This window comes from Coregonus clupeaformis, chromosome 16 (assembly GCF_020615455.1).
Source record: "Coregonus clupeaformis isolate EN_2021a chromosome 16, ASM2061545v1, whole genome shotgun sequence".
In the NCBI taxonomy this organism is placed as follows: Eukaryota; Metazoa; Chordata; class Actinopteri; order Salmoniformes; family Salmonidae; genus Coregonus; species Coregonus clupeaformis.
This window is the reverse complement of record NC_059207.1, coordinates 10472249-10498257: the sequence shown is the minus strand read 5'-3', so window position 1 is coordinate 10498257 and position 26009 is coordinate 10472249. Positions and strand designations below refer to the sequence as shown.

Below are 26009 nucleotides of genomic sequence, written 5' to 3'. Positions count from 1 at the left end.
GAGCTTGAGAGGATCTGCAGAGCGGAATGGGAGAAACTCCCCAAATACAGCTGTACCAAGCTTGTAGCGTCATACCTAAGAAGAGTCAAGGCTGTAATCGCTGCCAAAGGTGCTTCAACAAAGTACTGTGTAAAGGGTCTGAATACTTATGTAAATGTGATATTTCCGGGTTTTTTTTAAAAACACATATGCAAAAAAATCTAAAAACCTGTTTTTGCTTCGTCATTATGGGGTATTGTGTGTAGATTGATGAGGGGGAAAAACGATTTAATCCATTTTACAAATGTGGAAAAAGTCAAGGGGTCTGAATACTTTCCGAAGGCACTGTATATATATATATATATATATATATATATATATATATATATACTCTCTCACTATAGAAGTACATTATCCAGATATGCCCTGCAGAGACACATGTATTTTCAGAAGTAGGACAGCCTTCTTTAAAACACTCCTCTCATCCCACGGAATATAAAAAATATCCTCTTTTTAAATGTTACAATCTCTGTAGAAATTTTTTATAAATATATAAATATATACCAATAAAATGTCAACATAGCATTCCAAACACAAATTAGTGAACATCCTCAATTCCTATATTTTAGCCATTTAACTTGCCTCATATTGTATGTTGGATTTGCAATATGACACATTTATGTATTTCACACCCTACAGTATTGAAGTTAGAAGCTGCAACATGTTCCTGTATCTTAAGAGCAGTCACTGCAGATAACCAAATCTTGACCAGCAGATTTTACTGGCTGTTTATGTCTAATATCTCACAATTCACAAGAACCTGTGACCAACACATACAATTATGTGAGTGTGTCTGTTCTTGTTCAAATTATGTTTAAAAAAAGTAACATGAACATAGTTTGGCCTCTCTCTCTCTCTCTCTCTCTCTCTCTCTCTCTCTCTCTCTCTCTCTCTCTCTCGCGCTCTCTCTCGCTCTCTCTCTCTCTCTCGCTCTCTCTCTCTCGCGCTCTAACTCTCTCGCGCTCTCTCTCTCTCTCTCTTTCTCTCTCTCTCTCTCTCTCTCTCTCTCTTTCTCTCTCTCTCTCTCTCTCTTTCTCACACACACTTTCAACAGGAGTGTCTGTTATAAGCAGACTTCCCAGAGTTCTCAGAATGCTGGGTCATCAGTAATTCCACTGCCTATGATTATACATAGAATCTCCATTTCAATTGTAAATGAACCAGTCACACTTGGATGCAATGTTTTCATCTTATGTTTGCATTACATTTGAACTTCTACCATACTTCTCCCATGAATAAGACTGTGCTATTATTTCTTCCGATGCTCTGTGAGGATGAATTATTTGGCCGTCGCTCAGGGGATCTGGGGTGTTCTGTCAAAGGTAGGGAGCCTCGTTCTCCGTGACTGTATGATGAACCAAAATTGATCCGTTTCATGTCAGTAAAGGCTGTTTCCACTCTTACCCAGAAGGACCTGCAGGGGAAACAAGGAAAACACATTAATGAGAGCATTCTGATAGGAAGAGGGAAATGCAATTGAACTTGCATAACAGCAGCAGCCATGGGAATGAACAGATTACAAAAGAACATGACCACAATTCAAATAAAAGGATGGGGATGTTTTTTTGGTCAGAACATTATTGCACAATTCCTTTTAGAGCATTCAAGGCTACATTATGCTAATGTCTTCATCAAATCACAAAAAGAGTGAACAAAATAGTACATTGTGAATTCTCTTATGTTTTTGATGTCAATAATCAATCATCCAGTATGTGGTTGGAACCTTACAATTTCTAACTCACAGATGTTGTTCAACTTGAATGCCTTGTACTTTGACTAAATATTGGGCTATCTTTATCTAATCATCAAATTCAAATGGTTTACTTAAATGGCGATTACATATTATAGTAGAATGTTGATACTGTCCCTTTCTTTACAGTTTCTGGGTGACAAAAGCTTCTGCATTTTCACATGTGACAAGTGGCAGACAGAGGAACTGTGTGTGTTTCGTACATTCTTCATAGTCTCTTGGCCAATTCTTCCACTTGACAAATTATTGAGTGTAGATCTGTACAGATGTGTCACCATTTGAAAAACAAACAAGTCCCAATTGTAATATTGTTTACCTTAAAAAACGAGATGCAGCTGATGTTTCTCCTTTTAATAGTCTCCAAAGGAGCATAATAATCTCAAATTAAGTTTGCTTCAGAACATTTCTCAAACATTCTCTCTCTCTCTCTCTCTCTCTCTCTCTCTCTCTCTCTCTCTCTCTCTCTCTCTCTCGCGCTCTCTCTCGCTCTCTCTCTCTCTCTCTCTCTCTCCTCTCTCTCTCTCTCTCTCTCTCTCTCTCTCTCTCTCTCTCTCTCTCTCTCTCTCTCTCTCTCTCTCTCACTCACACACACACACACACACACACACACACACACACAAATGACTGAAAAAGGACGTTCCCTTTCCGTCATTCCACCTTTCCATGCCTAATATGTATAAGATTGATTATTAGCGCTCTTATGTTTTGATAATGTACCGTAGGTGAGCACTATTTTGATATCTCCATTATAGATGGAACGTCTCTGGAACAAAACTATATTATTTTTCTTGCCATATTTCACTTTCCATTTTATTTCATGTCTTTTCACTTTATTTCACTTTAGGAAGCATGTATCCAATTGAAATTAAAGACGTAACCAAATGATTAATGTTGAGTATATCAACAATTGTGTCTGACACTGTAGTACGATATGGCAGAGTATGATAGCTAATTGTTAATTGGCACAACTGTAATTGTGTCACATCTATGCCTATTCCTCGTTGCCAGGCGGCAAGCAATGATGTCACACAGAATTTTGAACCATCAGCTCAATGGATGTTAGAGTTTTGCACAATAAGTTTTACACCAGCATTCTAAATGTCTAGAATAGTTTCCCACCCACAGGCACATGCAGAACATGTACTGTAGCTGGGTGGGTGGGTGGGATTCATCTTTGCGATAGATATCTCTATATATGGTTCTGGTGTGGGCACACTCTTGTGGAAGCCCTTTTCTGATCACCCTACGACGCCCATTTCCATTTAGTACATTTATGCATTTATGCATTTAGTACATTTATGCATTTAGTACATTTATGCATTTAGTACATTTATGCATTTAGTACATTTATGCATTTAGTACATTTATGTATTTCAAGGGAATTGTTCTTAATTTGTTAGTATTGAATATGACATACATAGAGCTGTACTACTTGATGAAGGTAAACACATTTATTTTATTTCTCCAAAATAAAAGGTTTTTTACTAATCTCATCCACAATGCGACCAGGCGCACAAGCCTGCAGGGCATGAGCTGATATCGCTACATCCTTCATGGCATTCCTCATGTTTGTAATATTTTTTTTCATGTTTCTGTTTATTTAAAATGCTTGAATAAGCACCAATCCCTATCTAAATGTTGAATGTGGTTAGTAAGCTTGTCCATGAGAGCAAAGACATCATGCGTTGAATCTCACCAGCATTTACACCCCACTTTTTTGTCTTTGTTCACACAGACTCACACACATTTCACATACACATCGATTTCCCATGTCTACTTTAGAGCATTGTCAACATTTGTGTTGGTACAAAGGCAGTATGAAATCATGTTATCAGCACGGTAATAGCCTAATCTTGCTAATTAGAAGGCTTGCTAGTAGGAGATGCTCCTATTTCCATCCACCTCCAGGGTATGCCTAATTTCTTCCATTCCAGGCACTGAAATGCTTTGTGCTTTCATACCCTTTTGATCATTCCTTTTTGAATGACACAATAACATAATAAAGCCCTACCACCGACACACGGGCACTACTGTTTAATTACAGTTCTATAAATGTATGGTAAATTAAGATTAAAAAATACCAACATCTGTTGAATGGTAATACATCTAACTAAGATTTAACCTCAAAACATCTGAGCACTTGAGTGCACTTTTGAATAGTGTATGTCCAGTCCACCATGGGAGAATTGACATGGTTTTGTTTTCGTAAGCTAAATTCAATGTGACTATATTTCTATTCCATCTTCCTATAGCCTAAGCCACCAGTAGATGTTGCTCTAGATTCAGCAGTGTGACACCCTCCCCATCTCAAGAAGTGAAGTGTGGCAGTGAAGCAATATTGAGTGATAAAAGATACTATATGCCATCATTCCATTACTGTCTCAACCCTATACACAGAGGTGTACTGTAGAATCTTTGGGTCAGCGACCGGATTTGAGGCAAGCTAGATTTGTTGTTTAACCCAGAGCATAAATTAATGACATGTTCTAACACAGCTTCTTGTTTCTGAAAATCTCTTTAAAAAATATGATACAATGTTACTTCACACCTCTCAACCCAATCCTGCCAAACCCTTACACTTCCAAGACAGTTGTTAGTTGGCACTCACTCACCTCACCGTTCAATCTCTCCTTGTGCATTTCTGAGCTCATGGCCACGTTGTCTATCTCTCTTTTCCTCATCGTTTAGATATTCGACGTTTGACTGGGGTAGAAATAGATGCTCATGAAATAGAAAACACTATAAATTATTTAGAAATATTTAAATTAAGGGTGATTAACATCAAACCGTTGTGGTGGTTGATTTTCGCAGGATGGTTTTCTGTGGTTTCAGGGAAGGGTTAGGATGAGGCACACAAGGCAGGTTTGTAGGAGGGAAACTATGGCTGACACTGAGGCCGCCATTTTCTAACATGAGCTGGGATGGTGGTGAGGAGGAGGAACACTGATGGACAGGGCTCATGTCATCGGTCAATTCTGTCTGTAAGTGCATATCTGTGTTGTCGACGTCATATTGCAGGTCACAGTCAGGGCAGTACCCGTGATACTGGACCTTTTCACTGAATCTGACCCTCTCCCGGGTTGCCTGGGGGCATTTGGTCTTTTCATGCCGTAGCAAAGGCATGGGCATAAGTCGTCTCTCTTCCTTTGTACTATTAGAGATGCAGCACGATAAGTCTCTGTTTGGCTTCCCTGGGAAAACTCCATTACGCATAAGAGTCCCGTTAGCCTTGGCTAGTAGGCTCCCTGATAGTGGGTTCTTGTTGTGCTCCTCTGCTTTGACGGGTGTCAGCCTGGGAGGGGGCAGTGGAGGGTGGGGCTTCTTCAGCACGGTCAGGACACACTGGGGCCTAAAGATGGTGTCGTCAGGGTAGATCTTGATCTTGTCGATGCTGGAGGCTGTGGTGGTGCTGCTGCTACAGCTGCTGTTCAGGGTGTCTGTCTTGGAACTGTCCGTCATCTCTTCCTCCAGCTGTAGGTCACACGTGAGGGAGTCGATCTCATGCACAACCTGCACCAGGAGAAGAGGAAAAGGAGGACAGTACATATTTAGTTTGACAGACATCAAAATGTAACAGACTAATAGAGTAGTAAATACGGGGGGGCTTCTACTAAGCTAACGTATGGAATTGTTTTAAGATGGTCATACCAAGGATAATTTAGCTATTTGATTTTACATTTTAGGAACCCTTTAGCCATAAAAATATATATATATAATAAATATTTGATGAAACATTGAATTTGGCCTTACTACTATTGGCCAATAGAAACGCGTTGAATAACAGATTCATACATAGAAAAACAGATAGTCAAAAAAATTAATACAAATGAATGTTGTTTTAAAGTGTCTGTCCTATAGCTGAGAGATATGAAAGATCATTAAATTTTTTGTATTTTTTTTTACCCATATTTATCCCTTTTTCCCCCACTAAACTACTTCCATATAGATATACACTACATGACCAAATGTATGTGGACACCTGCTCGTCTAACATCTCATTCCAAAATCATGGGCATTAATATGGAGTTGGTCCCCCCTTTGCTGCTATAACAGCCTCCACTCTTCTGGGAAGGCTTTCCACTAGATGTTGAAACAGTGCTGCGGGGACTTGCTTCCAATTCAGCCAGAAGAGCATCAGTGAGGTCGTGCACTGATGTTGGGCGATTAGGCCTGGATCGCAGTCGGCGTTCCAATTCATCCCATAGGTGTTTGATGGGGTTGAGGTCAGGGCACTGTGCAGGCCAGTCAAGTTCTTACACACCAATCTCGACAAACCATTTCTGTATGGACCTCGCTTTGTGCATGGGGGTATTGTCATGCTGAAACTGGAAAGGGCATTAAGATTTCCCTTCACTGGAACTAAGGGGCCTAGCCCAAACCATTAAAAACAGCCCCAGATAATTATTCCTCCTCCACCAAACTTTACAGTTGGTACTATGCATTGGGGCATGTAGCGTTCTCCTGGCATCTGCCAAACCTAGATTTGTCTGTCGGACTGCGCGTTTCTATTGCTCCAGAGTCCAATGGCGGCAAGCTTTACACCACTCCAGCCGACGCTTGGCATTGCGCATGCTGATTTTAGGCTTGTGTGTGGCTGCCCGGCCATGGAAACCCATTTCATTAAGCTCCCGGCTAACAGCTGATGTTGCTTTCAGAGGCAATTTGGAACTCGGTAGTGAGTGTTACAACTGAGGACCGACAATTTTTACGCGCTCCAGCACTCGGCGGTCCCGTTCTGTGAGCTTGTCTGGCCTACCACTTCACGGCTGAGCCTTTGTTGCTCCTAGACGTTTCCACTTCACAATAACAGCACTTACAGTTGAACGGGGCAGCTCTAGCAGGGCAGGAATTTGATGAACTGACTTGTTCATCAAATTGACGGTGCCACGTTAAAAGTCACTGAGCTCTTCAGTAAGGCCATTCTACTGCCGGTGTTTGTCTATGGAGATTGCATGGCTGTGTGCTCGATTTTATACACCTGTCAGCAAAACAACCGACATGTATGTGTTCGTGAGAGTCTCACCTTTCCATAGAGGCATATTAATGTGTAGCCAAAACTGTTTGGATGCTACTACTGAAATGTTTGTGAGAAGACCAATTTTCGGGATGTCTCCTGGTCTGACAAACACTGCTGTAGCTCGGCTACCTTCTACCGCAGTTGCGGAAGGCAGCCATTGGTGGATACGGTGGAATCAGACGCAGCCCTTGCAAAAAAAAAAGAAGATATCTCTAGCTTAAACAGATCGGGATGGGGATTTTTTTATTACACTAATTCGATTTCTGCGGGGGCGTGGACATCGACTCTAGGGCGTTTTAAAGGCCAACTGCATTCAAAAACTTGTTTTACAGTGCCTTCAGAAAGTATTCACACCCCTTTACTTTTTCCATATTTTGTCGTGTTACAGCCTGAATTTAAAATGTATTAAATTGAGATTTTGTGTCACTGGCCTAAACACAATACCCCATAATGTTAAAGTGGAATTATGTTTTTAGAAATGTTTACAAATTAATTAAATATGAAAAGCTGAAATGTTTTGAATCAATCAGGAGTAAACATTTGCTTAACAAGTCACATAATAAGTTGAATGGACTCACTCTGTGCACAATAATAGTGTTTAACATGATTTTTGAATGACTACCTCATCTTTGTAGCCCACATATACAATTATAAGGTCCCTCAGTCTAGCAGTGAATTACAAACACAGATTCAACCAGAGACCAGGGAGGTTTTCCCAATGCCTCGCAAAGAAGGCCACCTATTGGTAGATGGGTAAAAATCTTAAAGCAGACATTGAACATCCCTTTGAGCATGGTGAAGTTATTAATTACACTTTGGATGGTTTATCAATACCCCTCAGTTACTACAAAGAAACAGGCATCCTTCCTAACTCAGCACCCGGTGAGGAAGGAAACCGCTCAGAGATTTCACTATGAGGCCAATGGTGACTTTAAAATAGTTACAGAGTTTAATGGCTGTGATTGGAGAAAACTGAGGATGGATCAACAACATTGTATTTACTCCACAATACTAACCGAAATGACAGAGTGAAAAGAAGGAAGCCTCTATAGAAAAAAATCATTCCAAAACATGGATCCTGTTTGCAATAAGGCACTAAAGTAAAACTGCAAAAAATGTGGCAAAGAAATGAACTTTATGTCCTGAATACATTTACATTTTAGTCATTTAGCAGACGCTCTTATCCAGAGCGACTTACAGTGAGTGCATACTTTATTTTTTTTATTTTTTTTCATACTGGCTCCCCGTAGGAATCGAACCCATAACCCTGGCGTTGCAAGCGCCATGCTCCACCAACTGAGCTACACGGTAGAGCATGGCGCGTGCAAAGCGTTATATTTGGGGCAAATCCAACATAACACATCACTGAGTACCACTCCTCATATTTTCAAGCATGGTGGTGGCTGCATCAGGTTATGGGAATGCTTGCCATCGGCAAGGACTAGGGAGTTTTTTTAGGATAAAAAGAAACGGAATAGAGCGAAGCACAGGCAGAATCCTAGAGGAAAACTTGCTTCAGTCTGCTTTCCAATAGACACCGAGAGACAAATTCACCTTTCAGCAGGACAATAACCTAAAACACAAGGCCAAATATACAATGGAGTTGCTTACCAAGACGACATTGAATGTTCCTGAGTGGCCTAGTTACAGTTTTGACTTAAAACGGCTTGAAAATCTATGGCAATACTTGAAAATGGCTGTTTAGCAACTTGATAGAGCTTGAAGAATAAAAAATATTGTGCAATCCAGGTGTGCAAAGCTCTTAAAAACGTACCCAGAAGGACTCCCAGCTGTAATCGGTGCCAAAGGTGATTCTAACATGTATACTTATGTAAATTAGATATTTTTGTATTTCATTTTCAATAAATTTGCAAAAATGTCTAAAAACATGTTTTCACTTTGTCATGATGGGGTATCGGGGGTAAATGGAAATACTTTCTGAAGGCACTGTGTATACTGTATATTTTTAGTGTAAGAGCTGTTTGAAAAGTTTGCCTGAAATTTCAGCCTGTTTTGGTGGGATGGAGTTTTGGCCTGCCTGGTGACATCACCAGGTGGTTAATTAGTTAATAGACCAATAAGAGAGTTACAACCCTCTGCCAAAAACAGCTAGTCTTCAGTTTCCCCTCCCCGCTCAGACCACTCGCAGACAGTCCCAGCAAAATTCTTGCTTGAGATATTGCTCTTTGCTAAGAAGCTACTTTTGCTTATTTTTGACAATTTTAGTTGAAAACAGTCACAGTAAGGTACTTAATTGTTACCAGACATGATTTGATATGGAGATAAAAATGGCTGAATTGGACCTTTAAACTAATGCATTATTATAAAACTGTAGACATATGGTCCTCTCAAGCCAGATTCGCTTGCAACACAACAATATTACACTGTATTCTCTGATTCATTGCAGGTTGTGTTTGATTAATTGATCATTTGCTAGATGTATTTATAAGGTAAGGGTAAACTAGAAACTACCCATAATAGTACAATGAAAAGAACACACACCAAACTGTATTAAGTCTCTAAATCAAAAGCAAGACCCTCTGGCTATAGCAATACTAACTTGATAACACACATGATCAGTTTATATAAGAATTAATTCTGTGTGTATGCACTTACACGTAGTGGACATATTAAGATGAAATTGAAATTGTAGAAAGCACATACTCGGCGCCCCCATACATTCATGGTTAAGGTGATAAGAATATACCTACAGGCAGTGAAAATTGCAAAGACGTCTCTTTGTAGAAAATGACTACATTTTCCCTTAGGTATGTTTACTAGTTTTGAGTAGAAATAAACCTTGATTACTGTATATGTATATGCATGTATAAAAATACACAATGTTCAACACTATTAGGGAGATAGTCTGAAATCACTTGTTATTTTGTAATCTGTTACGGACACAATACTTACTAATTAAGACCTATGGGATAAGTTGCCTATCATTTCACATTTCAGTGGTAGCCAATACTTTGCCAAACCATCTCTATGAACAGTATCCACATAGTATACTGTTTTAAAAGTCATTATATTTTGAAGTAATTGAAGCTAGTGAAGTAATATCAGCATGTCCATGTTGGGCGAAAAGCTCATGTAGAGTGAAATCTCCATGCATAGTCTTAAATTGATAAGGTAGTGGGACACAAAAGAGATTCACTGTATCCATTGCCACATGCTGCGGGGCATGATGGTTCTCTCTGTGCCAAGCATCTGGGTTCAGCTCCCCTTAAACGTAGGCTTGAATCCAGTATTCATGTGTGTGAGTTGCACTAGATAAATACTGCATCTAAATGGGATTTACTGAAACATTGGCTTTGACAATGAACTGACAATCCCCGAGGTGGGTTGTTTTAGTAGTGCTGTTAGCTTAACAGATTGTGTACACTTCCCTGAATAGAATATTGACGCCGCTATAACATTGTGTTTAATTCAAATACTTGTTGAAAATGTTGAAAGAGCAGCATTATTTCAGAGGAAACGTGTGCCATGTATCCATTCCATCCATAATGTAAGAAGAACAGTGTAGGTTTCATCTAAAGTGACAACCTGTCGTGTAAGGGCGAGTATTTCAGCACCAGCAGGCCGGATAGCTCCATTCGTACAAACATCTAGGTAGGCTACATCCCCGCGTCAAAGCAGGTTAGAGTGCGGGTTATTATAGGGACGATGGAAGACCACAAGGATCAATGTGTGAAATCAACAGAAAACAAATATAGTATGAGATAAATGAATGAATGCACTAAAATTGCTATTCCTAATAATTGTATATCACTTGGACACAATGACAGCACTGACACAATCCTGATACTGTAACAAGGTGCCTATCGAGAGGAGAGCTGCTGTATAATTTGACAGGAGACCATTATCATAAAAACAGTAGGCTAGACTGCATTTAGATGATGAAATGCAATGCAAAACCATACCGGTGAACTACACGTGATTAATCATGATTAATTCTTGCACTTAAATTATCAAAGCCTAGTGTACGCACTAAGGCGCAGCTGCGTTGTCATCCTCCACACATACAACGTGTCCTAAATGTCTTTCATGTTCACCTGATAAGATATTTGGTCACATACGAAAGGCCAATGAATAGGCCATGGACTTAATTCTATCTGAGCCTTCAGATGTTTATTATAGTTCAATCTTTTTCCCAATCAGTAAAAAATCTATACCCTAAATATACCTGTATTAAATCAAAACAATGTTCATCTCAAATAAAAACCACATAACATAAACCCACTAACCTCTTTGAGTTCCTTGGCTACATCCCTCAAGTCTCCCAGGATGGTCTCCAAATCCTTCACGATAGTCTTGATCTGCTTTTTGACTTTAACTTTGGAGACTACTCCTTCAGCAGATTCTGCATTTGATGTCCCTGACATTCTTCGTTGGTACAATGTATTTTTAAGGATCACAAGTAAATCCTTTCGCTGCCGCAAGACCACTTTGCCGATTCATTTTAATGTTCTGTTTTCTTCACTTTCCTCCCATACAGGCTAAATCACGCAATAATGTAGCGAAGCGCGGTGACAGCGACCCCGGCCAGCACGCCTGCGCAATAGAGCATAGCAAAAATAATATCTTAAAAAATGTAAACAAAATAATGTTGCTGGAGAGGTGTTTCTAGACAGTCGCTCGTGGTCATTCCGCCGTTACCTTTCAACATTTCTGTCAAAAAAACAAATGCTGATATGTCACATTTCCTTGTGGCAAGATGCCTAGTCAGATATTCGGTCCATAATTTTAATCAGACTGAAATAATAACATGGTACATAGAATCCAAGTCCAATATTCTAATCATAATGGTCCATAGGCTGCGCCAGACATCCCCATTGAATGGATTGTCTCTCAAAAATGTATGTATATTCTATAGGCTACATAGAACGATAGACATAGTATATTCATAAACTGCAGTTACTTTACTGAATAAATGACAAGTGATAATCATCCCTTCTTCACATTGCATCTACATCGAAGCCTCCGTGGTATCTGATAGCCTGCCTATACATCAGGGGAGAGAATGGTCTCTGCGCGGCTGCGCGTGCCATGACACACGCGCCGCAGAAGCAAGTCACCTGGGGCTGCTCTTCATGTTTTGATTTGGAAAGTGATACATTCGTGTTATTCACCATTATTTCCATCGTGTTATGGTTTGAAACAGTGTTTCCCGAACCGGTCCCCATGACGTGCCAGCCCTTTCACATAGGCTATTTCATCTATTCCAAAACTAGCACACCTGACTCAAGTAGCCAACTATAGTTGAATCAGGTGTGCTAGTGTTGGAATAGATGAAATAGCCTATAGATCACATTTGTGGAACGGCTGGGTGGTCCCGAGGACCGGTTTCTGGGTTAAAGCATGGCTGCATTGAAGCAGTTTGGGAAAGTTTTGCACATTACTAGGCTTTTGTTGGGGGGTAAATATTACGGCCTCTATGGACTTTCTAACTGTGGAACAAATAGATCGCTTTCAAACTCACTATTAAATAACATTAATCAAGTTCCTGGAATATTATCCATAGGGCTTGTTTCTTCTGTTTGGACAACACCTGCATGCTTACATGAGAAAAGCTTTTGACTTCTGCTTTTTGGGCAATTATGCCTATAGACTAACTTTAAGACGCAATTAAATACAATTTCCGACCATACTAATAGGCAATACTGTATGCTATTTTGAATAACATCAAATGAGTAGGGTAATTTACTCTTGAAAAGCTCACATCCACGTTAAGCAATCACATCCATCATCACGACTGTAAGTCGCTTTGGATAAAAGCGTCTGCTAAATGGCATATTATTTATATTATTATTATTATCATTGACCTGTATGTGTCTTACACACTTCAGAAGGCATGGATTGCTTGTCCAGGGTAAGCAGTCATTTATAACACTGAAGCCCTACTTGGACATCCAGTTCAATTTTGGAGGCAGGGGTGGGGTGCTTCTGTGGTTTGGTCTATATCCTCAAACCTTGACCCAAAATGTGTCTAGGCTATTTTTGCCATATATGATCAGAGACAGGTGTGGTCAATGATTTCATTTGAACAAATTCATATAGGCCCTATGACATGGTAGGCTATGTGAACAGACTAGAGATATTGGCTTTGTGAAGCTGTGGTTTTTAATTTGAGAAAAAATGAAAGGACATTTAAATGCCCCCACTTCTTTTCATTGATTTTCTCATAATAATGCAAAATGCTGAAAGCATACAATTGCAAGTATGTATCAGTCCAAGTTGAGTCACTCAAACGCCCACTAAATTATCTTAATCCTTCCTCACACAAACAAAGTGATTCGGCTGGTAGTGCTGCAGCCTTAGTTGTATCTCAAGAATTTATCTACGATCCCATGATTGAGAAGAGCCCATTAAAAAGTGCTCCTCAATGTAATTTTCGAACTATAGCCTCCTAGACCCTAGGCTAACCTACAGCCTACTCACTCACCTACATGTCATATTGGCCAGAGTCAGAGCAGGGTCATCATCACTTATGTTGAGCCTAGTATTAAACTAGGCTACAACCTTCTTAAGAAATCGATTTTTGCTTGGACAACTCAATGACAATGCCGTGCCATCCACATTGGTTTGGAGAGTGGTGACATTTGTTTGACAAGCTTTTCTTTCTTTTATTTAGCATGTGATGCCTCTTTCATTTGCGTTCCTTTGTGTATCAAATAAGCACTGAATCATTATAGCAAAATGTTCAGCTCAAGACATAAGCACTTTTCAGCAGAGGGCATTGAAATAATTAACAGGTTAAATTATATAGGATTTATAATGGAATGTACTTGGATCTCTGTGATTGGTTGTTGTTGCCTTTAATAACCCAGCGCCCCCCTCGCGGAAGTAAGGCAAAGTTCATCCTGATAGCTGTCAACACTCGAGTCGTTGTCCTGCTGTCTTCGAAGACTACCAGCACAGTTTTGAATCTGGACAAAATCCAGAACTATTTAATAATGTCTGCGCCTTTGGCTTTCGACGGGAAAGTTGTTGTTGTCACTGGGGCCGGTGGAGGTAAATGACAGCTAAATTTTGCTAACATAGCTATCTAACGTTAGCTAGCTTTCTTCATTGGGATATGCTCATCTTGTTAGCTAGCTACGCTGTGCAAGGTGGTGTTGTGTTTTAGTGGTGGTTGACATGGTTGTGAATCCATTGTAGGGATTGTGGCCAGGGGTAGTCTTATTCGTCTGGTAGCAACAGTGGCTAACTAACTAGCTATCCTAACCAGCAGCAGTACTTGGTGGCTAGGTTAGGTGCTATGTCAGAAAGTAGCCAGCTAGCTACTGTAACAAGTTGCTCACTGTTGTCATTGTTGCAACACTTTATGCTTGAATCTGATATTGCTCGGCCATACAGAACAAGGTACATTTTGTGAATTCAAGATACTTTTATGTGAGACTGCATTCTTGCAACAAAGTACCCAGCAGCCCATCCACGCATGAAGAAGGCAACATGTGCTGTGCTGGGCACTTTGCTGCAACAATAAGTCTTACTTAATATTATTTTACTTTTTCATTTGACCAAATATCAACTTACACTTGTTTCCATAGGACTTGGGAGAGAATATGCATTGGCATTTGGTGAGAGGGGCGCCTCGGTAGTTGGTAAGTATTGCGAATGTATATTTTTAAGATATACATGAAATAAGCTGGAAACTATCCAGAAAATATGCTGTTCAATGCCTGATTCTTGGTTTAACTGTTTGTCTTTTCTCTGCACACAGTTAATGACCTTGGAGGAGATATTAAAGGGGGAGGGAAGAGCTCCGCTGCTGCTGATAAAGTCGTGGAAGAGATAAAAGCTAAGGGAGGCAAAGCAGTGGCTAACTACGGTGGGTAGTTTGGACCAAGTTATCTAACTCTATTTGAACTTTTGCACATGGTTCAAGAGTCTTGCGTGGCCAACCTTCCAAATCCTGTCTAGAGTCCTGGAATCTGAAGTTGGGTTCAAGGCTATGTGGGCAGGTTACAGGGCAAAATCACAGCCTTGATACAGTCTCAAATTCCATCCTTCCAGTGTCCAATTTTATTTCCTTATGGTTTTGAGCCCTCAATGAAACTACCACTGTAGACATCCAGAACTGTTTAGGAGCATTATATCAGCTGTGAAAAGAAGCCATGCAGATTTGTCTACTGTTTGATGTTTCCCTTTTCTACCTGGCCAACCAGAAGAGTGTGGACTGGTTTCTTCCTTCCGAGAGAGTTTCTTTGCCTCACACCTTCGCTAGTCCTTTTGGGGGTTTATTCTCATGTTTGTCAACGTGCTCATATTTGGCCCCACAGATTCTGTAGAGGATGGTGAGAAACTGATCCAGACTGCCCTGGATGCTTTTGGGAGAATAGGTGCGTTTTCAGACAACTGATTTCCTTGTTTAAAACCAATAACACTATGCACATTTAACAAGAATCTGACACATATTATGGCTGATGGTGTTACCTCAAGCATGATTAGATGTTCAGGCTTGATTGAGCACATAATTACATGTTGATGTGCAAATGGTTTGTTTTGGCATCTTACAGTACATGATTTGGTGATGATAACAATTGTCTTAAGAATTTCGAGATTATTTAAACAGACCTGTTGCTTATCTTTTCCAGATATTGTTGTTAATAATGCTGGGTAAGAATGCTATTCATCTCAAGCCTTTCAATTAATCAGATTAGATATGAACACTTTTTGCTAAATAAACTAAACTGTAGTATTTCAGATGGACATGTGACATGGAAAACTATTCCATTTACTCAGTGTATATAATTGACCTCTTCTCTATAAGAAGTGAAGGACAACCTGTTTTGTTATTGATTTCAAGGATACTTCGGGATCGTTCTTTTGGCAGAACGAGTGACTTGGATTGGGGTGAGGAGTTTATTTCTCAGAGTACACATAAATTCATTCTGTGTCCAATCATCACGAAAGGAGAATATTGCATATTAAACAGTCATATGGAATGAATGATAAATGTCTATCAGGCTGGAGAAGCGCTTTACTTCCAAGGACTTTAGCATAGAGAAATGATTGACAAATAGTCGAGGTCTGAGTAGTAGTAATTTGATAGAACAGGATAACCCCCACATAGTTATTGTAATGCAACATTCATGCCCTGTATTTCAGACCTCATCCATAGAGTCCACCTGAGAGGCTCCTTCATGGTCACTAGAGCTGCCTGGAACCATATGAAGAACCAGAAGTTTGGGAGGTGATGTCAAGGGTCAGACCCAGCACCATGTTGCCTATGTGAAGGGAAGTAAAGCTGACTGTTCTGCTGAATCCCAAATCGTAGCCTAGAGCAGACTCTGCAGTCCTGTAGATCAGTGTGGATTGGATAGGAATAAGTAAGTCTTCTGATAGCCTGGTTGGAGTTCTCACCACCGTATTGCTGTCATCTATTCCAGGGGTTCTCAAAGTGGGGTCCGCAGAGGTACTTCAGGGGGTCCGCGGCCAGATCCCCCCCCCCCAAAAATATATATCTATATAAAAATTTGTGTGAATATTACCAACAATAAAATATTAATTCTGACCAAGGGATCTGTGGAATAAGTTTAGAGGGTGTAATACGATGGTAATATTTATTAATCTACAATTTGTTGTTAACCCTGGGCAACATGGCCCTGGGAGGCTCACAGGGATATTGGTATCCACAGTACTACACCAATTATACATTTTTCAACTCAATACTTTGAGCTGCAACAACAATCTCTGCCCGATGACAATGTATAGAATTGCAGGAAATTTGCTTGAAAAATGAGTAACCGATGCCAAGAGATGGGCCTTTAAAATGTTCCTTCTCAGGGCCCGAGACTTGGTTTGTCCGGCCATGCACTGCCAGTCATAGTAAAACTCACTGTATGCTATTTTTATCGCACTCAAGTTTGACATTTTAGTCATTTAGCAGACTCTCTTATCCAGAGCGACTTACAATTAGTGAGTGCATACATTTTTCATACTGGCCCCCCGTGGGAAGTTGTGTTCTTATTATGAGGGGTTCCCTGATGAATTTGCTATCACAAAAGGGGGCCCCGGGCCCAAAATGTTTGAGAACCCCTGAGCCATTAAATCATTTCAGATCATAAGCAGTGCCTAGGGCTTGATTCAGAATTCCTTTTGTACATTCAATCAATCAAGCTCTCCTACTAAGCACAAGCCAAACAACAATTAGGTAATGACCAGTGCAGAGTATAGAGCATGACTTTGTAGATCTGTTTCAGGTTTTAGCACAGGTGGGCCCTGCCTGAGATTAATGTTGAGAAATCCATCCTTATGATACCCTTTGATTTGCAGCAACGGCACCAAGAATAAGTGAGAAAACGGTCTTAAAAATGTCCTTGACTTGTTTTTAGGTGGTTGTTAGCTTTTGACAGGCAGCGAAGCGGACGGATTTCTTAACTATTGTTATTGCCGCACGCCTGAAACAGCCGTGGCACGTTAATTCAACACCGTCGCACTGAATTAGACTGACGCGCCACGGTTCCCTGTCTGTGCCCAGGATCATCATGACGTCATCGGCTGCTGGCATCTACGGCAATTTTGGGCAGGCGAACTACAGTGCGGCGAAGCTGGGCCTGCTGGGATTGGCCAACACCCTAGCCATCGAGGGCCAAAAGTACAACGTCCATTGCAACACCATCGCCCCAACCGCAGGCTCGCGCCTCACAGAGACTGTTATGCCCCCAGGTCAGAGGAGCCGCTGAGAAACGGCTAAGCAGCACACATTACTGGGTCATCTTATTAAGACTCAATGATTTGAGTTGATCTGTTGTGTAATATAGCAATGAGTTACTAGTGCTTGACATTGACTGATGGGTGCCTGTACTCATTCTGGGTGCCGGTGTAGTTTACATTTAGGTTCAGGAGCTCTACAATACTTTTGCGCTAATATTCTATTAAAGCAATAAGGCACCTCGGGTGTGGTGTATGGCCGATATACCACGGATAAGGGCTGTTCGTGTTGCGTCGCGCATAAGGAGTGCCTGGATACAGCCTTTGCCGTGGTATATTGGAAATATACCACAAACCCCTGAGGTGCCTTATTGCTATTATAAACTGGTTACCAACATAATTATAGCAGTAAAAATAAATGTTTCGTCATACCTGTAGTATAAGGTCTAATATACCATGGCTTTCAGCCAATCAGTATTCAGGGCTCAAACCACCCAGTTTATAATAGAGGAACAGGAGCTCAAGCAGTAGAACATTTGAGGTGTCGGTACTCTGCTCCAGTGAGCTCCTGCCTAAGTCAAGCACTGTGTGTTGCATCATGTAATATTATCATGTAAATGTGTTTCTAAAGTTACCTGCTATTGTCAAACGACTGTGCTCACAAACTGAGTAAACAGAGATTAATCATGCGTTCTGAAAATTACGTTTATTTGTGGATTGGGCATTTAATGAGGTTGTAGATTGCTTTTGAGGCCTCTGCTTGGCAGACTGGCGTCTGTGATTTTCTTCTCTGGTGTCTGCCATGTGATGCCCTTTTATACCCCATATGAAAGTTGTGTGATATTGTCCCATAGGTCAAGTAACATGAATTGCCCTACAGTGTGATATTGGTCCATATGTCAGGTTACCTTCATTGCCCTACAGCACACGTGTCAAACTCATTCCACGGAGGGCCGAGTGTCTGCGGGTTTTTGCTCCTCCCTTGTGCTTGATTGCTGAATTAAGGTCGCTATTTAGAAAGGAACTCCCCGCACCTGTTTGTCTAGGTCGTCATTGAAAAGGAAAAACCAAAAACCTGCAGACACTGGGCCCTCCGTGGAATGAGTTTGACACCCCTGCCCTACAGTTTAAGAGACAGATTTTTAGATAATTTTTTTTTTTACAATGTTTGGAATCAAAGTGCTGGTATATCACCACAATGTGTATACCTTTTCATGTTGTTATTATTAGCAACTAACCACTTCACGTTTTCTGTGGTAGATCTGTTGGAGTCCTTGAAAGCAGAATACGTGGCTCCCCTAGTTCTGTGGCTGTCTCATGACCAGTGTCAGGAAAATGGAGGTCTGTTCGAGGTTTGTAAGAGAACTGTATGAAATGTTCACTATGCCTTTAAAACCGTATCGGCTTACTCCAAATCCTTACTGATTATTCTGTTAATGTTCTCTCCCTGTTAAGGTTGGCGCTGGCTGGATTGGAAAATGTGAGTAGAATTAATTATTCTCCTTTTGGGAGTATTTTCAATGTTCTACAACCATTTATTTTCCACTAATGTGTTTGTTTGTAGTGCGCTGGGAGCGTTCACAGGGCTGCATTGTGAGGAACAAGAACCAAGGCATGTCTCCTGAGACCGTACGAGACCAGTGGGACAACATCTGTGACTTCACCAATGCCACCAAACCTGCCAACATCAATGGTAATTAAGTCAAGCAGACCTTGGACCGAACACCTACGCTGGTATATTTTGCCTCTGCCAGATATGTTACTGATAATAGTAATTGACTTATACACAGATATATTGAATTTAAACTAAGATACGGTTTGACACGGTAGATGTAAATTAAACAATGGAATAATATTCCACCTGCAGTAAAGGCTAGAACTCTTTGGTGCTGTAACAGTTGAGGCAGTGGAACAACCTTTGGTGCTGTAACAGTTGAGGCAGTGTAACAACCTTTGGTGCTGTAACAGTTGAGGCAGTGTAACAACCAATTTCATGGGAGAAGGTCCAAGTTCTACACAGTATGCTGCAGTGTAAACAAAGGGTGGAACACCAGGGCTCAAACCTCTGAGAGAAGAGAAAACAAGCTAGCAATCCAGTGAACAAACTCATTGGCTTGTGCTGCTATGACACGGCATGTCCATTACACCACTGCTATTCCCCCTAGTCTTTGAATAAAGAGCAAAGTACAGTATTGAGCGGTGCGGAGCGCCTTCGGGTCAGACACGAGAACATGGCAAGTGTTCATCATTATTCTCTTTCCTCCCTCGGCTTGCCCTCAGATGTGCCGCAGCATGGGGGTGGCAGCCTCCAGAGGAGCGCCTCATTACCATGACTTTGTAGTGCTCCTCATTTGTACCTTATTAGAGGACATGTTGCCGTCTTTGTTCCATAACAGCATTATTGAGTGGCTGTAATGAATCTCCCTCTTTTCCCCAGAGTCCCTGGCCACATTGGTGGAGGTGCTGTCAAGACTGGAGACTGATGAGGGAATCGTCCCCAACCCCACCAGCGCTATGACCACTGCTGCATCTGGGATCAGTCCTGTGAGTGTAGAGGTCAACCGTACTAGGCTGGAATGAAGTGACATCATGCCTGTTGGTGACAGATGGCCCATAATGATGCTCTGTGGTCTCCTACTGTAGACCATGTCTTCAAAGACATCTGTTTGGACGCATGATGAGTAACCGCATGGCTGGCGTCACTTCATACTGTGCTGACTGTAGCTGTGCTTCCCTTCAGCTGGAGGCAGTGGGACAGAAGCTTCCGGAGTCTACCTTCAGCTACTCCCACACTCAGTGCATCCTGTATGCCCTGGGAGTGGGCCTGTCCACCAAGGATGACCAACACCTCAAGTTCCTGTACGAGGGCCACGAGGACTTCAGCTGTCTGCCCACCTTCGGGGTCATCCCCTCCCAGGCGGCCATGATGGACGGAGGGCTGGGCTCCGTGCCTGGACTCAACTTTGACTTCACCAGGGTAAAAGCTCCAGGAAACAATCAGAATCATCTTTATTTACTTTAGAATTTACAAAGTTTACATGCATTATATAGAAAATAGATCTCATCCCATACAGAAGTGGCAAGCAACCGTTGCTGTTCTCACACATTTCATTTAGTGGGTAAATAATGCATTTTGATAGCTTAAAACATTTTATATTGCTTGGAGCAAAGACTTTTGTAACCATAACCATTTTACTCCCCTTTTTGTTTTGTTCTGATATTGTCATTCTCAGTTGTTGCATGGAGAACAGTATCTGGAGCTTTTCAAACCATTACCCACCTCAGGTATGTGCGCCCATTACAGATTCTAAGTATCTCTGAGCACAACATTTTCTGCTTACAAAAGCCTGTGATTTTTAAAAATAATTTGTCTGCATTTGCAGGAAAACTGACCTCTCAGGCTACAATCGCAGATGTGTTAGACAAAGGATCTGGAGCAGTCATTCTGCTGGATGGTTAGTTTGTTACACTTCCTTGTCCCTGAGAATTGTGTAATACTAATGTTAAGGGTATATGAGTGATGTTCCACAGGGTTGCATGAGATGAGCAAAGAAATTACTCAGTGGTATTAATTAAACAAATAGCGGAGGAACTCTAAAAATTTGGAATGGACCTGATATTAAAGCAAGGAAATTAAAGGCATGCAGTCTAAAGATTCTTTCAGAAAAACATGAAAGAATATTTTATTTTCTCCTGTGGAATGTAAAAAGAAACAATGTTTTTCATTATTGATAAAATAAATACATATTTAGCAGGCGCTTTTATCCAGAGTGATTTAGTCATGTGTGCCCATTTTAAGTATGGGTTGTCCCTGGAGTCGGATCCACTGTCCTGGCATGGCAAGCACCATGCTGTACCAACTGAGCTACAGAGGACCAGTTGTGAGATAACATTGTCTTTCTCCACAGTCCACACGTACAGTGGTAAAGAGCTGCTGTGTTACAACCAGTACTCTCTGTTCATCGTGGGGGCTGGTGGCTTTGGAGGAAAGAGAACATCTGATAAAGCAATGGTAACAAGTAATCTGCTAACACCAACAATGCTTTCAAAAGTTTCAGAAGTAGTACCATTCTTTTTCTAGAACAAAATGGTTGACACCTACCATTTTCTTTCAACCTAACTTAATCTCACTCTTTCAGAGCACAGTGGAACCCCCAAACAGAGCTCCTGATGCCGTGATGACTGACACCACAACAAGGGACCAGGTGTGTATTTCTGATTGGGTCTTTCATCGAAGGGATACACTGAGTAGATTTTTACTACGAGTGCCCCTACTGTTAGGATTCTTTCAAAAGATGACGCATCAAACAAGTATCCGTAATGGCTCTACATGAGGCCAAATCTCAGGATATTTCTAAAACGAGTGACATGACATTGATTCCACGCTTTCAGGCTGCCTTGTATCGTCTGAGTGGGGACTGGAACCCCCTCCACATAGACCCCAGCTTTGCAGCAATGGGAGGTGAGTCTTCTAGCCTGGTGCCAGATCTTGGCTATCATGTCAACTCCTTGTCATGCCAAAAGAAGAGTGCCAAGGAGTTGACATGATTGCACAAACAGATCTGGCACCAGGCTTTGAGTCTTCTATATTAATAAACACTGCACAGTGTTGTGCAGGATATTGTAGTACATCATAAAGACATCTTCTCTCCATTTCAGGATTCAAATCCCCTATTCTGCATGGCCTGTGCTCCTTTGGGTTCGCGGCTAGACATGTGCTGAAGCAGTATGCCAACAACGATGCCTCCAGATTCAAGTCCATCAAGGTGAAGCATGATCTTGGCAGGAACAGTCATAGAAATCGAATGAATAGAACGGCCGTCCCATTCAAGTCAATGATGGCATAATGGTTGAACTGGCGGCCATTGCAAGTGTACCCATAGGAGCAAAGCGGGAAGTGAACCCATCAATCTGTGCTGTGATTTGTTGTCTGCTCAACTGACATTTCAAAAAATATATTAAATTGCATGAGCCACATCAGTTAACATTCTACATTACCATGGAAATTATTGCATCACAATACCAGGCAGCCATTGCAAGTGTACCCATGAGTTTACCAGTCAAATTGCCAGGGTTAGAGGTTCCAAGCCCATTCTATTTCTATGGTAACAGTTCCCTATCTTTTTGGAGTTATTCAAATTATAGGAGCTTGGCACTTAATCAAGAGAAATCAGAACACCCTACCGTTGCACTTACACTTGTCTCTTCACTGTCACTGACTTTGCTGTTAGCTGCTTTATCAAGGAAGGTTTGACTTATGACTGTGAGATGTGGTTATCTCACCTAGCTACCTTAAGATGGATGCATTAACTGCAAGTCACTCTGGAAAAGAGTGTTTGCTAAATGACTAGAATTGAAAATGTAATCCGCTATGTTTTTAAACTACCTTTTTCCTGGTCACTACCGTATCCCTCAGGTTCGCTTTGTAAAGCCAGTGCTACCAGGCCAGTCCCTACAGACCGAGATGTGGAAAGAAGGAAACCGAATTCACATTCAGTGCAAAGTGAGCAGTTTTATCATGTTTGTGCGAGAGGTTAATAGTGATCCATTAAGAATGAAACAATTACCCAAATTAAGTCCAGTAACCTCTTTCCATGCGATACAGAATATCCATGTTGTTAAATTGATTGATTGGCTCGTGTCTTATTCCTCAGGTCAAAGAGAGCGGTGCTGTGGTTCTGTCAGGTGCCTATGTGGACTTGTATGCTGCTACAGATGGCTCCCCACAAGTTCTTCTGGAGGTATGTCAGTCAGACTGTATTCATGTGTGATGCAAAATCCCAAAGTTGGAAATGACCGATCACTAGTTTTTCCTGTTTTGAACCCTTCTAGTCAGGGGGACTCAAGAGTGAGTTGGTGTTTGCTGAGATCGGCCGTCGCATTAAGGACCTGGGGGCTGAGATGGTGAAGAAGGTCAATGCAGTGTTTGGCTGGGAGATCACCAAAGGGGGAAACACTGCAGCCCAGTGGAGTGAGTGAACCCTGGTTGCTTTCCAAGTCCTCCTGTCAATCAATGCAGACATGTTGAACCTATGGGACCAGCTTCCCGGGCCATGATTAAGCCAAGTCATGGACAAAAAATTATTCTCGATGGAGAATTACCATTGTGCGCTTTAGTCCAGCACTAAACTTAATCTGGATCTGGGAAACTGGCCCATAGTGTGAATGCCTCAACTATCATTTCATTATGCTCTCTCGCTCCCCCCCCCCCAGCCATTGATTTGAAAACTGGAGCTGGAGCCTTGCATAAGGGCCCATACAGTGGCAAAACTGACGTGACCTTCACTGTATCTGATGATGACTTCATGGAAGTAGTGAAGGGAAAGCTCAACCCTCAGAAGGTACTGACATCTTCTCCCCAAGCCTTTACATGCCTGGCAACATCTGTAAGATACTGTAGAAAGCTGCAAGATGAGTCAGCAGAGAGAACTGCCAATGTGTAGCAGCTTCACACTTCAAAGCTTTTTTAAAACTACAAGTACATCCCAGTAAGAGTGGGTTTTCTTGCCAGGAATGAGCCTCATTTCACCTTTTCATTGTTTTGTGAATTTAGATCAGGGATGGACAACTGGCGGCCCTCCTTTTTGTAGGCTCGCGGATCAATTTCCCTAAAATAAAAACAATACAATTGGTGGGTGGGGGGGAACTCAGTCGGGGTCTCAACTTAATGTTTGTGAGTTAGAATAGTAGAATACACAAGGTGACATTTAGAAATTTGGTTGTGCATCAGCAGTTTTTCTCGACAACGTTTCACTTAGGGCCCCCGAAAGGCTAAGGTTGGCTCTGTGTGGGTATGCAGACCCGCCAGCCACTGCATCCCCTCGTGTCTTCCATTCCTGTGGTGGTCCTCATGAGAGCCAGTTTCATCATAGTGCTTGATGGTTTTTGCGACTGCACTTGAAGAAACTTTCAAAGTTCTTAATGTTCCGTATTGACTGACCTTCATGTCTTAAAGTAATGATGGACTGTCGTTTCTCTTTGCTTATTTGAGCTGTTCTTGCCATAATATGGACTTGGTCTTTTACCAAATAGGGCTATCTTCTGTATATCCCCCCTACCTTGTCACAACACAACTGATTGGTTCAAACGCATTAAGAAGGAAAGAAATTCCACAAATAAAATTAACAAGGCACACCTGTTAATTGAAATGAATTCCAGGTGACTACCTCATGCAGCTGGTTGAGATAATGCCAAGAGTGTGCAAAGCTGTCAAGGCAAAGGGTGGCTATTTGAAGAATATCAAATATATATTTTGATTTAACTTTTTGGTTGCTACATGATTTCATAGTTTTGCTGTCTTCACTATTATTCTACAATGTAAAAATAAAGAAAAGCCATTGAATGAGTAGGTGTCCAAACTTTTGAATGGTAGTGTGTGTGACCAACCGATGCATATCTGTATTCCCAGTCTTGTGAAATCCATAGATTAGGGCCTAATTTATTTATTTCATTTGACTGATTTCCTTATGAACTGTAACTCAGTAAAATCTTTAAAATTGTTACATTTTATGTGTTCAGTGTAGATCCAGGAAGCCCTTAGCTCATGAACATAATATTGGGTTGTAAGAGCAGAGATGTTTCCTGGACTGAAAGTGACCTGAGCGTTTATTTGTTCTTCCAGGCGTTCTTTGCAGGCAAGCTGAAAGTACGAGGGAACATCATGCTGAGCCAGAAGCTGGAGGTGATCCTTAAAGACTATGCTAAACTGTGAGGCTGAGCCACAGGAGAACCACTCAGTTATCATATCTTCCTTGTTTGCTTCACTGAGGTAACGGCATTAATTGCGAACGTGCATAAAGATGGCAGAATTCACATGACGTCATTGTTTTTAACACGATCCACTGAGTTTTACAATGTGTCAATAAATCAGCACAATGTACTTTTTCGTTTTTTTCAAATTGCAGGCATCTCGAAGATAAAATTGGGATCATGTATAATACGGCGAATTTAGCTAAATGCATGGGGACCGCCATCTGTATGCATCTCCGCCAATGCACTAATCTGACCTGGATTTCACTGCATATGATGCAGTGAATACTTTGTTCGTATTTTTTGGTCTGATTTAATGCTATTTCAACTAATGTATGGATAGAATACACTGATGATAGATGAGTTTGTTACCTGGGGCTGCGATCATGATTCAGAATGATTTGTACTTTGACGGTGATAAATGTTTTATGATGAGAGGATAGCGCCTATGTGCAATGCCAGATGCAGTAGGATTTTCTCTTAAATGACTGATGCAGAACACTGGGCTATGCAGTATGTGGGATAAACTGGACATGAACAATACTATAGTGACGGTCGCTGTTTTCAGGGCAATGAAGAACAAAGGCTAGCAGATAGCACTACATATTTCTGCTCCCAGATTAGGCCTTGTATAGGTTGTATTTGGTATCAATGTTTTTTTGTTGCTTCAAGTGACCTGACTCCAATGCAACCCAAATGAAATCTACATTAACAAGTTACAACATGTAATAAAAATGTAGCCATAGTGTTGGCTTGGTGCAACATGGTTCACTATTCATTTCTAATAAATGTTAT

General features: G+C 41.2%; 2 protein-coding genes across 3 annotated transcripts; one reads left to right on the top strand and one right to left on the bottom strand.

The window, feature by feature from the left end:
- Positions 1 to 4357: 4357 nt before the first annotated feature.
- Positions 4358 to 11780, bottom strand: LOC121584412 (protein Largen-like). Of its 2 annotated transcripts, XM_041900265.2 has the most exons (3): positions 11054 to 11780; positions 4577 to 5299; positions 4358 to 4492 (listed from the first exon to the last, which is right to left on the bottom strand). In XM_041900265.2, exons 1-3 carry the CDS (start codon positions 11189 to 11191, stop codon positions 4403 to 4405), a joined length of 951 nt encoding a protein of 316 aa, XP_041756199.1. In that variant the 5' UTR covers positions 11192 to 11780; the 3' UTR covers positions 4358 to 4402. The 2 variants fall into 2 exon arrangements, with proteins under 2 accessions (XP_041756199.1, XP_041756200.1); XM_041900266.2 differs by having other exon boundaries at positions 4406 to 5299.
- A 1865-nt stretch (positions 11781 to 13645) lies between these two features.
- On the top strand, positions 13646 to 25976 carry hsd17b4 (hydroxysteroid (17-beta) dehydrogenase 4). Its single transcript, XM_041900264.2, has 24 exons — positions 13646 to 13820; positions 14360 to 14413; positions 14533 to 14640; positions 15092 to 15151; positions 15407 to 15428; positions 15619 to 15665; positions 15921 to 16005; positions 17293 to 17480; positions 18726 to 18817; positions 18921 to 18945; positions 19030 to 19158; positions 19903 to 20009; positions 20206 to 20442; positions 20699 to 20750; positions 20849 to 20920; positions 21374 to 21477; positions 21605 to 21670; positions 21858 to 21927; positions 22125 to 22231; positions 22882 to 22968; positions 23120 to 23206; positions 23298 to 23436; positions 23679 to 23806; positions 25087 to 25976. Exons 1-24 carry the CDS (start codon positions 13763 to 13765, stop codon positions 25174 to 25176), a joined length of 2214 nt encoding a protein of 737 aa, XP_041756198.2. The 5' UTR covers positions 13646 to 13762; the 3' UTR covers positions 25177 to 25976.
- The last annotated feature ends 33 nt before the right edge of the window (positions 25977 to 26009 follow it).